Raw genomic sequence first — 12,967 nt, 5'->3', positions numbered from 1 at the left:
ACTCTTTGGAGACATTAAACGAATGGTGATGCCTTGTCTGGCTGTTTAAAAATCCCTCAGGCTGTATTCCAGGAGAGAAGGCAGGCAGCTTAATAAAAGATATCCCCATTCCTGTGCCATGCTGAACGTGGCCAGCAGATGCCTGCTTTTGAGCAGCTCTGTGCTCCTAGTGTAAAAGTGAATATCAACTCTACAGAGCTTTTTAAATCCCTCCAGGGATGGGGACTCCACCACTTCCATGGGCAGCCTGTTCCAGGGCTTGATGACCCTTTTGGGGAAGAATTTGATCCTCACGTACCATCTAAATCTTCCCTGGTACAGTTTGTGGCCATTTTCTCTTGTCCTACCACTTGCTCCTTGGAAAAGAGACAGACTCCCACCCTGCTCCAGGGTGCTCCTTTCAGGGAGTTGTAGGCAGCAAGAAGGTCTCCCTTCAGCCTCCTTTTCTGAAGGCTAAACAACCCCAGTTCCCTCAGCCACTCCTCATAAGACTTGTGCTCTAGAGCCCTCTCCAGTGCCTCAATGTTGTTCTTGTAGTGAGGGGCGTGGAACTGAACGCAGTAATCATGGTGCAGCTCTGCACACAGGGGGACACTCCCCGCCCCGGTCCTGCCGGCACCGCTATTGCTGATGCAGGCCAGGACGCTGTCGGCACTCTTACCCTCTTGGGCCATTACGAGGCGCCCGGCCTGCAGGGGGCGCGCTCGGCCCGGCCCGGCCCGTGCAGCGGGGCCCGGAGGGGCGGGGCCCGGTGGGGCGGGGCTGGGGCGTGCCCATCTCCTCGCGCCCCGCCCCGCCTCCCGGAGCTCTTCTGCGGGGAGGCGGCGGAGCGCAGGAGCGCAGCCATGGTGAAGATCGCCTTTAACTCCCCCTTCGCCCAGAAGGATGAGCCCAAGAAGGAGGCGGCCGAGGCGTTGGTGGCCGATAAGGTGCGGGGAGCAGGGGGATCTCCTTTGCCTAGTCGCGACGGGAGGAGCGAGGCGGAGGGACGGCGGCGGGGGGGGGAGCAGGAGGAGCTGGACGCCGCCGCCATCTTCTCGCAGCGGCTGCGGGCCGGGGGAAGGCAGCCGACAGCCCCCCGGCGCTCCTGGCGGCTGCCCTGCCGCGCCCGTCGAAGCTCGCTGGGGCCGCTTCCCAGTGCGGAGTGGGGGCCGCCCTCGGGACGGGGAGCGCGGGGGCTCGCACCCCTCGGGGCCGCCGCCGTGAGGGGCCGCGAGCCGTGCGGGTTGCAGGGGGCCGGAGCGCGCTGCGGTGCCGCAGGGGGTTGCGGTTCCCACCCCACAGCTGTGTTCCCAGCGCCGCTGCCGGCCGGGGCGCCCCGGGCGGTGCCGTGACATAGCCGGGAGCGCTCGGGGCCCGCACGCAGAGGGCAGGCCCGGCTGTTTATCTCGCAGCTGGGCCCGTGCCAGGGCCCTGCTTCCTGACGGGGTTTTAAACCTCCGTGGCTCGCAGGCGGTCCTTCCCCCGCCCTGCGGCGCTCCGGGGCTCGGCTCCGGCCCAGCGCTGCAGCCAGCCCGGGGGAAGGGCACGGGGGAAGTGTCGTGGGCTCCCCAGCGGGCTGGGGTGGGTGTGTGCGTGTGCTGTGTGTGTGTCCACACAGGAAAGGGCAGGCTTGCAGGCAGGCTAAGTGGGTTAGGGCTTATTCTGCGCTCGCTGCTGCTCTGAATCCCTCGTTGGAGAGCGGCGGTGCGGTGTCTGGGCTGCTGCCATGTCTAGCTCCAAATAAGAAACCTGCCATAAAGGGTTTTAAATAGAAACCCAGGCGAACACTCTGTGGTTGGCTTTTCCTTCCTAGCGAGTTGCCGTGTCGCTGACTTGAAGTGAACTTTCCAAATCTGTGGGAGCCTATTCTGAAGGTGTTTTGCCTCGCTGCCGACTTTTTCCTTTTTTTCAGTCAGATAGAGGTGATCAGCCTCTGGGTAAATACATCAGTAGTTGTAGAGGAGGAATATGTGCTGGATTGAGTTGATTTCTGATCAAGGAGAGGGACTATTGGAAAAATAAAAACCTCTCCTGTGGACTGGGGCTCCAGTGTCGTCCTAATTTTTTTTATTCCCCCCTAAGCTGTAATCAGGAAAGCAGCTTGTCTTCCAGCCTACAGAGCACCTGCCTCACCTGAAATAGCCTCTCTTTAAAGGGGGAAGGGGTTGGTGTTACTGCTGCTCAGTGGACTCAAGCTGTAGGAGTTGTGTGTGTGTGTGTGTGCACTGACAATGCAGTAGCACTGAATTACTGGATCAAGAGGAGGGGGAGATCAAACTGTAGATAAAACAGTAATTTCAGGGCTGGAAAAATAGTCTAGCTGGTTTCTGTAGGAGGAATGCCTCAGCTTCTCCTCAGGCAACTTGTTGTGTGTATGTTGTTTGTTTGTTTTTTCTCAATTGGCCCTCCACAAGTTCTGAACCATAATAGTTCTAACAAACCCTTAGCTTCTCTTCTCTTCCTGTGATACCTGCTGTTCTCAGCAGCCACTCATGCTGTTGTGTTAAACCTGTCACAATATTATCTGTGTTTGCACGTGTCTGCATGGGCTTGTAACACCCCCTCACTCTGACTTCAGGGCTTTTGAGCTCCATGTAAACATCAAGTTCACAATTGTACTCCAAGACAAACTTGTTCTAGTGCTTGTTAATGTCTCCTTTTGGCTGGGATATTTGTGCAGAGCAAACAAGCTTAATGGCTAATGTTGGCTGAAAATACACAATAAAAGGCCCCTAGAAGGTCTGCACCAAACACTTGAGCCTGCAGAATACTCTCACTGCAGGTTGTATGAAGCTTACTGTGTCAACAGTGTCTCATGAGCTAGCTAGGGATGGGATGTTTCTTCTTCTCTTTACACCTGGCTCGGTTTGCTTACAGCTTAGAACTGCATGTGCTATAACTCCTGTTATTTTTGAGCAGAGGCTTTGTAATCTACTGGAGCAAAGTCTTAGTATTGTGCTCTCTTACCAGCTCTGTCAACTTTTTCTTCTTGGATTCAGGCTGCCAACATTGCTGCTTAACATGATAAACCCCTTTGCTTTGTTTGTCAGACGTGTAGTGCAAATGTAGCTATTAATATGAAACCCTGGGACCTCTTAATTGCCAAAACCAGCCGTGGACTGTTGAGCTCAAGTAATGAGAGGCTGGATGAGTAAGTCACTGAGAGGTGTAGATGAAGGTGGCAGAATATGAAGAGCCCAGAATTAATCTTCATCTTAAAAGGCAGTTAACTCTGGAGGGTGTTATTCACATAATGACATATAAATGTGGCATCATTCTGACTTGAACCCAAGGGGTTTGTTTTGGGGAAGGCTTAACTGGCCAATTGCAGCAGCTTAGGTCTTGCTGAACCAACATTTTTCTGTTTGGAGGATGCGAGAGAGGAATGTAGGAGTATTGACTTTTGCAAAACAGCTTGCTTTTTTGTTTCAGGGCTTGCATAGCTGATGTGTTTTGACTTTTACACTGCAGTATCTTGCTGAGCATGAAAATATGTGCAGCCTTTGTAACAATACCATGGGCTTTTTGTGTTAAGTGTACTATTTTCTACAGGAGTGCCAATCGTGGGACCCAAATAAAGAAAAGCCTTGGAAGCTGCTGTGCTAAATCTAGCCCTAGGAACAACACAGAGGGAAAGCTCTTAGGCTGTGAAATCCAACTTTTCTTCCTGACTAGTGCAAAGAGCAGGTCTGGAAAGCGAGTTGCTAAATACCAGAGCCATGAATCATTAAAGGAAGATACTTGATCAGATATATAGGTTATCTAAACGTTTGGGGCTTGGTTGCTTTGAAAGACCCCAAACCTCTGGGTGCTTGCCCAAAGGGAATGTCTCTTGGGGTTGCTTAGTATTTGACAGTAGTTCTGGTGGTCTCTCAGCTTGGCTTGTGCAAGCCTTTGGCCTGGAAGTCCAGGGAGTCAGTGAGTGTTAAACTTGCTGTTCAGACACTGCCACGAACTTCACAGTTGTTACACAACTCTTTGCCACGTACGTGATGATCACAGTCTCACAGCATCACCAAGGTCAGAAGAGACCTCAAAGATCGAGTCCAACCTGTCACCACAGACCTCATGACTGAACCATGGCACCAAGTGCCACATCCAGTCCCCTTTTGAACACCTCTAGGGATGGAGACTCCACCACCTCCCTGGGCAGCACATCCCAATGACAAATGACTCTCTCCGTGAAGAACTTTCTCCTCACCTCCAGCCTAAACCTCCCCTGGCACAGCTTGAGACTGTGTCCCCTTGGTCTGGTGCTGGTTGCTAGAGAGAAGAGACCAACCCCTTCCTGGCTACAACCACCTTTCAGGTAGTTGTAGAGGGCAATGAGGTCTCCCCTGAGCCTCCTCTTCTCCAGGCTAAGCAACCCCAGCTCCCTCAGCCTCTCCTCACAGGGCTGTGCTCAAGGCCTCTCCCCAGCCTTGTTGTCCTTCTCTGGACATGTTCAAGTGTCTCAATGCCTTCCTAAACCGAGGGACAGTAATGATGACAGTAAGCACCTTTAGATGCAGAGATAGGTCACTGAAATAGAGATAATTGTAAGGCTGCTGGAAACAAAACTTCCTTTAGACTTGGCTGGAAGAAAGTATTTTGAAGCTGCAAGGTAGGATGTGCCACAGGGACTTGGTTTTATTTAGCATGATTTGAAGCTGCATTTGAGCTAAGTAGTCTATTCTTTCACAGTGGATTTGTGCATGGTACATGTTCTAAAGCTTGCTTGCTTGGCTGATATCAGATGTCTGTTCACAGACAAAGTTGCATTCTAGCTTTTTCTGTTAGTCCAGCTTTGTAAGGACAAGTAATGCTACCTTAAGATAACAAGAGGAGGAAAGGAAGTAGGCTTTTGGGAAGAGGCCTGAAAACATTATTTATCTTAAAATGACCTTGCTGCATAGATCCTGCTTTCTTTGTACTGTGTCAGCTGCAGCATTGCATCTTTTGTTGGAGTGATTTAGGTTTTTTGCATCTTGAATGGAGCATCCTCTAAGAAAATAGCTTCTTTAAGTGCTGTTTGAAACTGATCTTGACATGATGCAGGAGTTTTCCCTATTAGGTGATTCTTGACTTAACTCTTACTGCACATCTAGAAGGAATAGAGGATTGTAGCTCAAGGTGAAGCAGTAGATAACAGGCTAGCTTAAATTCAGAGTGGCTGCACTTCCTAAGTTGTCATTCCCCTGTATTTAAAAGGATCCAGAAATTGCCACACATGGAGGTGAAAATTCATCTGGAAGATGCCTGCTGACTCTGCTAGGCCTAGCATTCATCTTGGCAGGAGTCGTCGTCGGTGGAGCCTGCATCTACAAGTATTTCATGCCTAAGGTAATGTGAAAGGTTTTTGGGGTTTTTTTATTGCATCTTTAAATTTTAAAAGTGTAATTATAAATGAATTGCTGCCAGAATAGAAAACCTTCAGTAAATTGCTGATGAAGGCTGTGGTGTCCTTTGTACGAGCTCCAGGTGTGACAGTCCTGTGCTTTGTCATAGCATAAGTGTTAGAAATACAGTTTTAAAGCACCAAGAAGAGAGAGAGCTACTGGAGAGAGTCCAGCAGAGGCTGCAAAGATGCTGAGGGGGCTGGAGAATCTTTCAGAGGAGTAAAGGTTGAAAGACCTGGGGCTCTTTGGCCTGGAGAAGAGTAGACTGAGAGGGGATTTTTCTCAGTGCTTACTAAGATGGGGGCAAGATTCTATTCAGTGATGCCCTGGGATAGGACAAGTGGTAATGGATACAGAGGGGAATGCAGGAAATGTCACCTAAACATGAAGGGAAAAACTTCCCTGTGAGGGTGCCAGAGCCCAGAACCAGGCTTTCCCAGGGGGGTTATGGATTCTCCTTGTCTGGAGAGATTCCAAACTTGCCTGGACGTTGTGATCCTGGGCAACCTGCAGTGGATGATCTCCAGAGGTTCCCTTCCCATTCCCCCTGTGCAGTATTCCCTGTGAAAATGACCAGCCTTGCCTTGCCTTGCCTTGCCTCCCAGCACAAGGTGTACCGTGGCGAAATGTGCTACTTTGAGAATGAGAACCGTGACCGTGCAGTGGAACCTTATTTCCTCCCCATTGCTGAGGAAGCTGACATTCGAGAGGATGACAACATAGCCATCATTGATGTGCCTGTGCCCAAGTTCTCGGACAGCGATCCGGCAGCGATCGTCCATGACTTCGACAGGGTGAGTGCACGGGAGGCGGCAGCAGATAACGAGCCCTGGTGCTTGCTGAGGCACTCTGCTCTGGGTGGTAATCATAACAGCTCCAGGATTTTCACCCTTGAGACCTTCTAAAGCTTATTGTCAATGCAAGCTTCTCTTTGGGGATGGGCTTAAGTGTGGGATAAGGAGACTTAACTTTTGCAGGGGAGGAGTGTTACAGCAACATTAGAGGAGTTCATCCTCACGGAGACTGAGTCATTTCTCAGAGTTAGAGGATCTTGGTGACTGACTTTGACCACTGGCTATCAGGAAGTGACACTTGCTATTTGATCAAGAATCCCATATAAAAGAAAGTGAGAATACTGTAAATGTGAATTGAGACAAGGCACCTGAGGATTTGGTCCAAGATTGTGCCAGAGGATTTGGTCCCAAGATTGTGCCAGACTGGCACAGCAAAATGTGGAATTGCAGATAAGTGTGGACCTTGGGTAAGGGAATGGAAAAATCACTTCCAGAACTTGAAAATGCAGTTAGTTAGGTGCATGTAGCTTATCTAAAACAAAGAGGAGAGGATGGCCTTAATTTGACTTCTGTATTAAAGTTGTTGATTATACTCAGTTAGCTTTAGTCAGCTGTAAAAGCTCTTGTGGGCTGTTTGTAAATCAAACCCTGGCAGTGCAGATAGACTCGTGGTAAAGAGCCTGGAACTGATTCTGTACCTGCTGCCCTCACCAGCAGTGTGGAATGCCACACAGCTGAGCTGCGTTCACAGTATGTGCAGCTTTTATCTGCCTTGTCTTGACAGAATCTTGGCTGTAACTTAAAGGATTCAGGCAACTGAACTTCAGTTGATGCTGGCAAGGTGCTGTGCAGAGTCATAACAGCGTGATTGTAGTCCCTGCAGTTCTTGCACTCACTGGTGCTGCTGGTGTGAGTTTTTTTTCTGGAGACTAATATTTTTTTTGCTGAGGGAGTAATTGCTTATTAGCACTTGGATACCTTTTGCTTGCACTGGGCTTAATTGGACAGTTATGGCAGCATACTCCCAAATGCTTTCTCTGTTTTAATACCAACTCTGCTTGTTTAGAATTACGATGGGCAGTTCTTACAGTCAGCTCTCCCTTGGTACAGAAGCCTTGCTGGAGCCACAAAGTGCCAATAGCAAAGGTCTTGTACTGGGCAGTTCCTGAATGCAGCACAATGATTCCAGCTGTGCATCACCTCCAGCTTCCTTAGTCCTTGTGGAACCGTGTTCTAATAATCAAAGGCCATGCTTAATGAAACTTGTTTTCAACACAGCTTTTGACAGCCTACCTTGACCTGCAACTGGGTAACTGCTACGTGATTCCCCTCAACACGTCCATAGTCATGCCACCAAGAAACCTGATGGATCTCTTTGCCAAACTGGCGGTAGGTGGAGACTTCATTGTGTAGTTGTGCTGACAAGGTCACTGCTGCTAAGAATGCTGGATGTTTGCTTCTCCTGGACTGCAGTCTCTTGCTGGAACAGTCCTCTTGCCATCGAAGTACATAATCCCCCTGGCTCAGGCACTGTACTGAAGCTAGGGCCAGCTGTCAGTGTGTATTATGTTGAGTAGATTCATGCTTAATGCTCTTATTAATACCTTACTTTATGAAAGCTGAAAGCAGCCAGCAAGTAAGGTTAAATTTAGCTATTCTAAAGGAATTTGATAGAGCTCCAAATATCACTGGAAGCCTACACATGAAAGTTACTACAGGAAAGCTTGCTTGCCCTGTGAGAGCTTTAATGAAAAGAACAATGCCAGCTTTTCCCTCTGTTGTTGGCACTCTAGCTGTGAGCTCACCGTGGCTGCTTTCACTCTTCAGTGACTGCAGTTGGTATTTTTCCAAGACAACTCCTCTTATGGGTGAAGTTTATAGAGCTTGCTGCTGCTGGCAAATTTAATGCAGTACTGAGCTAGCCCATGTCAAATGGGCTGGTCAAAAACATGACAGAATCCCGGTGTTGTGGGGGTTGAAAGAGACCTCTGGAGATCTAGTCCAATGCCCCCTGTTAAAGCAGAGTCACCCACAGCAGAGTTTATTCCTTCCCACATGAAGGGCCCCACCCTTGTTTTGTTGAACTTCATGAGGTTCCCCTTCACCCAGCTCTCCAAATCACCTAGTGCTAGAGGCTTAACTTGTTTCATTATGTTCAGCTTCATAAAGACAAGCTCTGTGTCTCCTGTTGCCCACACCTCTAGAAGTTGGTCAAGAGGAGTGGAAGTTGTTTCAGTACTGCTGTGATCTTGTGGTGTTGGTAACTTTTGTAGGTCACGCTGCTTTTACTGTGTTAGAAATGCTGCCTCAAATGTTGTGTTGTGTACTAATACATTTGAGGCTCTGGTTGCTTTATTTGAGGCCAGCAGTGTTAAGGTTAACTGCACTTTGTTGGGATGTAACTGTAACTATTTGAAGCTGTTAGTTTTTAACTTCTCTGGTGTGCATCTGCTCAGGACTAGCACTGAGGTATTACAAAGATGGAGAGCTGGTGCTGGAAGCCCTTCCAAAGCACAGCGTGAAATGTGGTGATGTTTGTCCATTGTTAGCAGAATGGCGTCTGAAGGATTTTTCTGTTTCAGACTGGCTCTTACTTGCCTCAGACCTACCTAGTCCGTGAAGAGATGGTGGTTACAGAGGAAATAGATAATGTGTCTGACTTGGGTATCTTCATCTACCAACTCTGTGTTGGAAAGGAGACCTTCAGGCTTCAGCGCAGAGACCAGATAGCGGGTAAGTTCCCCTCAGGCACAGGAGATCTGTTGCTGGAGTAGGGAAGGGGTAAGTACTTAAACCTTTGGAGTGTTTAGATTTGGCAGTCTGGTGAACACTCATCAGTTCTGTGAACAGCCTCAGCTTGTGTTTTCCCCTGCTTTCCAGTCTGTCTCTGAGCCTTCATTTGAATGTGGTGAGGAGAGTTTCAGTTACACAATCAGAGGTTATATGTCCAAACCAAATTTGAACTTAAGTCTGTTTCTGTTCCATCTTTTAGTTGAAATTGTAAGTTAATGTGGCCCCAGAATTCCTGCAATCCATCTGATAATGTAAGTCTCTGTAGGTATAGCTTCCTCTGTCACAGTCCTGTCTAAAAGCAGGTCACAGGACCACCAAGTAAAAGCATTATCTTCTGCTTCACTTGCTCTGGGAAAAGGTAAAATTGAACAGCTAGCTCTGGACAGCCCAGAGTTCCTCTCTGAAAGAGGAAGAATGCTTCACAGGAACTTCCAAGCTCTGTTTCTTCGCCTCTCCCCTTGTGCCGCACCCTGCTGTTGCATGAAAGGGACTGGATTTGAGGTGCCAGTGGTTTGACACACTGAAAGGAGACCTGGAGTGCAGAAACCTGATGCTGTGAATGTGCTTCCACACTCTCCAAACCTTTCATAGTTTGCTGCTCTCCCCAGACACCGGAAACTGATCCTTTATCAGTTCCAGCCTTTCAGAGCACAAACGTTTGGTTTGTCAGGACTCTCTGCTCTGCTTTCCCTGCCAAGCTTTCAGCCAAAGGTTTCCTCAGTCCAGTTAGAACTTGCAGCATCAGGAGCCACATCTGCTGTTTGCTGTTCCTGGATGAAAGGCCCTGCACAGGGGAACATAAAACTGGTCCTGTGTGGCTGACAGTAGAGGGCATGTGAAGAAACAGCAAATGTTGCCTTTATGGGAGGGAGAGGCGAGTGTCTCTTGGCTGTTGAGGATGCTTTTGTAAGTCTAAACTGCCTGCTGCTGTGATGGAAGGACTGGTCTACAGACAGTGCTGTGAAGAGTTTCTGATGTTTCTTTAACTCACCCTGCTCTACCATTGTAAAAGACTTCTTCAGAATACTTGCTCCAAAGACTTCTACTAAAGGAACAGTGCGCTTTGGTGCAGTTTCTGGTCTGTAGGTGACCTTGTTTGCTCTTGAAGGGAAGGAGAGGTGAGAAAGGTAGGCAGATTGAAGACTGCTGCTGAGGGGGAAAATTGTCCAGGGGCAAGCTTGTCTTGCCTTCTACATCAGGTTTCTAGCATGTACCAGCTGTGTGTGTGCCAGTAGGCTACAAGGGATAAACTACTATGGAGAGGCTTTCTCATTGGGCTGGTGTTGCACTGGCTTTGAGTTGGTAGAGTTCATGGGTTCATCACTTGGATCACACTGACCTCAGGTTTTGGATGGATAGCTTTGCTTGCTTGAAACAATTTGCTGTTTATTGATCTATAAATCTTTGCTCTCTCTGTCATTTATTGAAGAGCTCTAGTTGAACAGCTTGTCCCTGCTGGCAGGACTGCTATATTCTCGCCTCCTAGCAAAGATTCGTAGCTAATGCATGTAAACTGTCTGTGTCAGATCCAATGCTGTCATGGCTCAAAATAGGGAAAATCACTGCAACAGTGTTAGGAAAAACTTCAGTGATACCATCAGCTGTGTGGCAAATCCTCCCAGGGCTCTCTTCAAGGTGAAGACTGCTCTGGAGAAGCACATGCTGTGGTAATGCATACTGGGTGGAGGGAAGTGCTAGTAATGAGCCAGGGAGAAGATGGGATTTCTACACCCTTTGAGTTTTTAAACCCTTTCCTTCTAACTTCAGTCTATGCTTTGCCTTTTCTTTGTGTTTAGGAAGGGCTATAAGAGACTCTGCCATAAGTGATCTGTTCAGTGTTTCTTCTGTCACTAACAATAGTGCAGGGCACCAGAAATAAGTGTGTGTGCTTGCTTGCTTGCTTTGTTCCCTCTGTTGTATGTGGGCTGCCCCCTGTTACCATTCTGAAAATGAGAGAAGCTTTCTGGCAGAGATCAACCTGATGTCAATTCATGGCTGAAGAAACTTTGTACTGCATTGATGTGTCTCCCTGCTGTTTAGAATGGTATCAAACTTGTGAGTACTTGCTGCTGGGTTCTAGATCTGCTTTACTGAGGCTCTCTCATCTTCTCTCCTCCCCAGGTCTGCAGAAACGTTCAGTGGAGAACTGCCATTCAATCAGACACTTTGAAAACTCTTTTGTTGTTGAAACAAAGATTTGTCAGAAGTGAAAGGTGTTGGGGGGGAGGGGAAGTGACTAGTTCACACCTTTATTGAGAAGTCTGAGCGTTAGACAGCGACTTCTGGAATTAAAACGTGCAGTGATAATCAAAAGCCTTATGCATTTTCTGTGTATTGCTTGTATTTCAACAGACAAAAGTCACCATTTCAGCTTTCTTTGGTTACTGGTATAACTTTTTTAGTTGTCTCATGTAAAACTTAAATCAGAGTAAGGTTGGTTTTGTTTTAGGAGGTTAATATCAGTTTCTACCTTGAATGTGTTTGATTTTAGTGTAATCTGGGAATGGCAGGAAAATATATATCTATAAAAAGATAAAATGTTAACCAATTCCTTAGCTGGAACCAATTCTGTTTCACCTTAACTTTCACAGGATGATTAACATGGCTAATCTGTGGTTTGCACATCTTGTGTAGCTCTTGTAGGATAGCTCTGCACTCCGTATCCTAGCTAAACAGAAACCAACCCAACCCTTCTAACGAGCATCACGAAAGGTTTACTTCAACTACCATGTGTGAAGCATGTAAAAACCCAACCTCAGTGATCACCCACCTTTAACACTAGCCTGTTTGACTTTTTTTTGTGCAATTACTGTATTGACTTCGTATGTATATTTGGAACCTTCCCCCCAGCTTAGTTTCATTCTTCTTCCTTGGTTTGGGGTTTGTGGGATTTAGTTGTTAGGTGCCAATAGAGTTGCTCCTAAAGCTTGTCGGTGTTTTTCAGTTAGGAATTGGTTTATCCTGTAACTTCTTGTTTCGAGAATCTTCTTCTGGTAGAGCTCACTTGTGAATGTGAACTGTAGTTGTAAACTTCAAAACCTACTCTGGCTTCTATAAACTTTTTAGGTCGACTTTTTATGAGCAAGTAGCAGTCAGAGCGTTGTTCCTTTTCCTTTGAGAGCTGCAGTCTAAAGATAACAGAGTTAAGTTTCCTGCAGTGGATGAACTCAAGAGTTTTATTAAGGGACTTTATATTGGCATAACTTCTGCAACCCTGTAATAAATGTTTCTCTAAGACTTTGGTGTTTTGTGTGAGTTCATGGTGCCCAGGAGCAAGAGCGCAGGGTGCCGGTGTGCGGCTCACGTGGGTGGAGTGAGTGCCGTGGGCCAGGCGGTGCTCTTCCTTCTCGCCTCTCTTACCTCTGTTTTCAGCTTGCAAAGCCCAGTTCCCTCTGCCTGGTGTTACATGGTGCAAACCCGACTTGGAACAGAGGGAAGAGGAGACACCTCGCTCCAAAGCTGATGCCTGGGCAGGCAGTGCCTCGGGGGTGTGGTGCTGTAAACCCAACCTGCCCAGCACAGCCCTGGTGTACCGGTGTCAACTGGCAGCTGTGGTGCAGCACAGGAAGGATGTCTGCTGTAATTCAGACACTTGATATCTGTCTTGATGAGGCTGCTGATTAAGGGGGGGAGGGGTGTGTGTGAATGTGTGTCAGTGTTGATGAGAACCCTTTTTAGCATATTGGAATTGCCCAAGGGGCCTCTATTGATCCAAGGGGATCTTCTCAAGGCTTGTCAGTATCCAAAGTGGGCATTAAGAGGATGGGGGCAAGCTGTTTTCAGTAGTGATAGGACGAGGCAGTGGCCAGGAGCTGGAATGTGGGAGGTTCCACCTAAACATGAGGGAAACTTCTTAGCTGTGAAGGGTGCCAGAGCCCTGGTCAAGGCTGCCCAGAGAAGCTGTGGGAGTCTCCTCTGGAGAGGTTCCAAATCTGCCTGGATGTGATCTTGGGCAGCCTGCTGTGGGTGACCTTGCTTTAGCAGAGTTGGATTGGATGATCTCCAGAGATCCCTCCCAAC

The 12,967-nt window shown here is 48.0% G+C and overlaps 1 protein-coding gene across 1 annotated transcript; it reads left to right on the top strand.

Moving 5' to 3' along the window:
• Positions 1–794: 794 nt before the first annotated feature.
• ITM2A (integral membrane protein 2A) lies at positions 795–12,184 on the top strand. Its single transcript, XM_068157641.1, has 6 exons — positions 795–929; positions 5,173–5,304; positions 5,966–6,154; positions 7,433–7,543; positions 8,737–8,887; positions 11,069–12,184. The coding sequence occupies exons 1-6, from the start codon at positions 846–848 to the stop codon at positions 11,155–11,157; spliced, it is 756 nt and encodes a 251-aa protein (XP_068013742.1). The 5' UTR covers positions 795–845; the 3' UTR covers positions 11,158–12,184.
• The last annotated feature ends 783 nt before the right edge of the window (positions 12,185–12,967 follow it).

This window comes from Melanerpes formicivorus, unplaced genomic scaffold (assembly GCF_026170545.1).
Source record: "Melanerpes formicivorus ecotype bairdi unplaced genomic scaffold, bMelFor1.0.p_v2 SCAF_37, whole genome shotgun sequence".
Classification (NCBI taxonomy): Eukaryota; Metazoa; Chordata; class Aves; order Piciformes; family Picidae; genus Melanerpes; species Melanerpes formicivorus.
The sequence above is the reverse complement of the archived record's forward strand: the minus strand, read 5'-3'. Positions and strand labels throughout refer to the sequence as shown.

Excerpts from the sequence above, each read along its gene's own strand:
- ITM2A (XM_068157641.1), top strand. The coding sequence starts at position 846 with ATGGTGAAGATCGCCTTTAACTCCCCCTTCGCCCAGAAGGATGAGCCC. Across the intron at positions 7,544-8,736 it reads ATCTCTTTGCCAAACTGGCG|ACTGGCTCTTACTTGCCTCA; the intron begins GTAGGTGGAGAC and ends TTTCTGTTTCAG. Across the intron at positions 8,888-11,068 it reads GCGCAGAGACCAGATAGCGG|GTCTGCAGAAACGTTCAGTG; the intron begins GTAAGTTCCCCT and ends TCTCCTCCCCAG.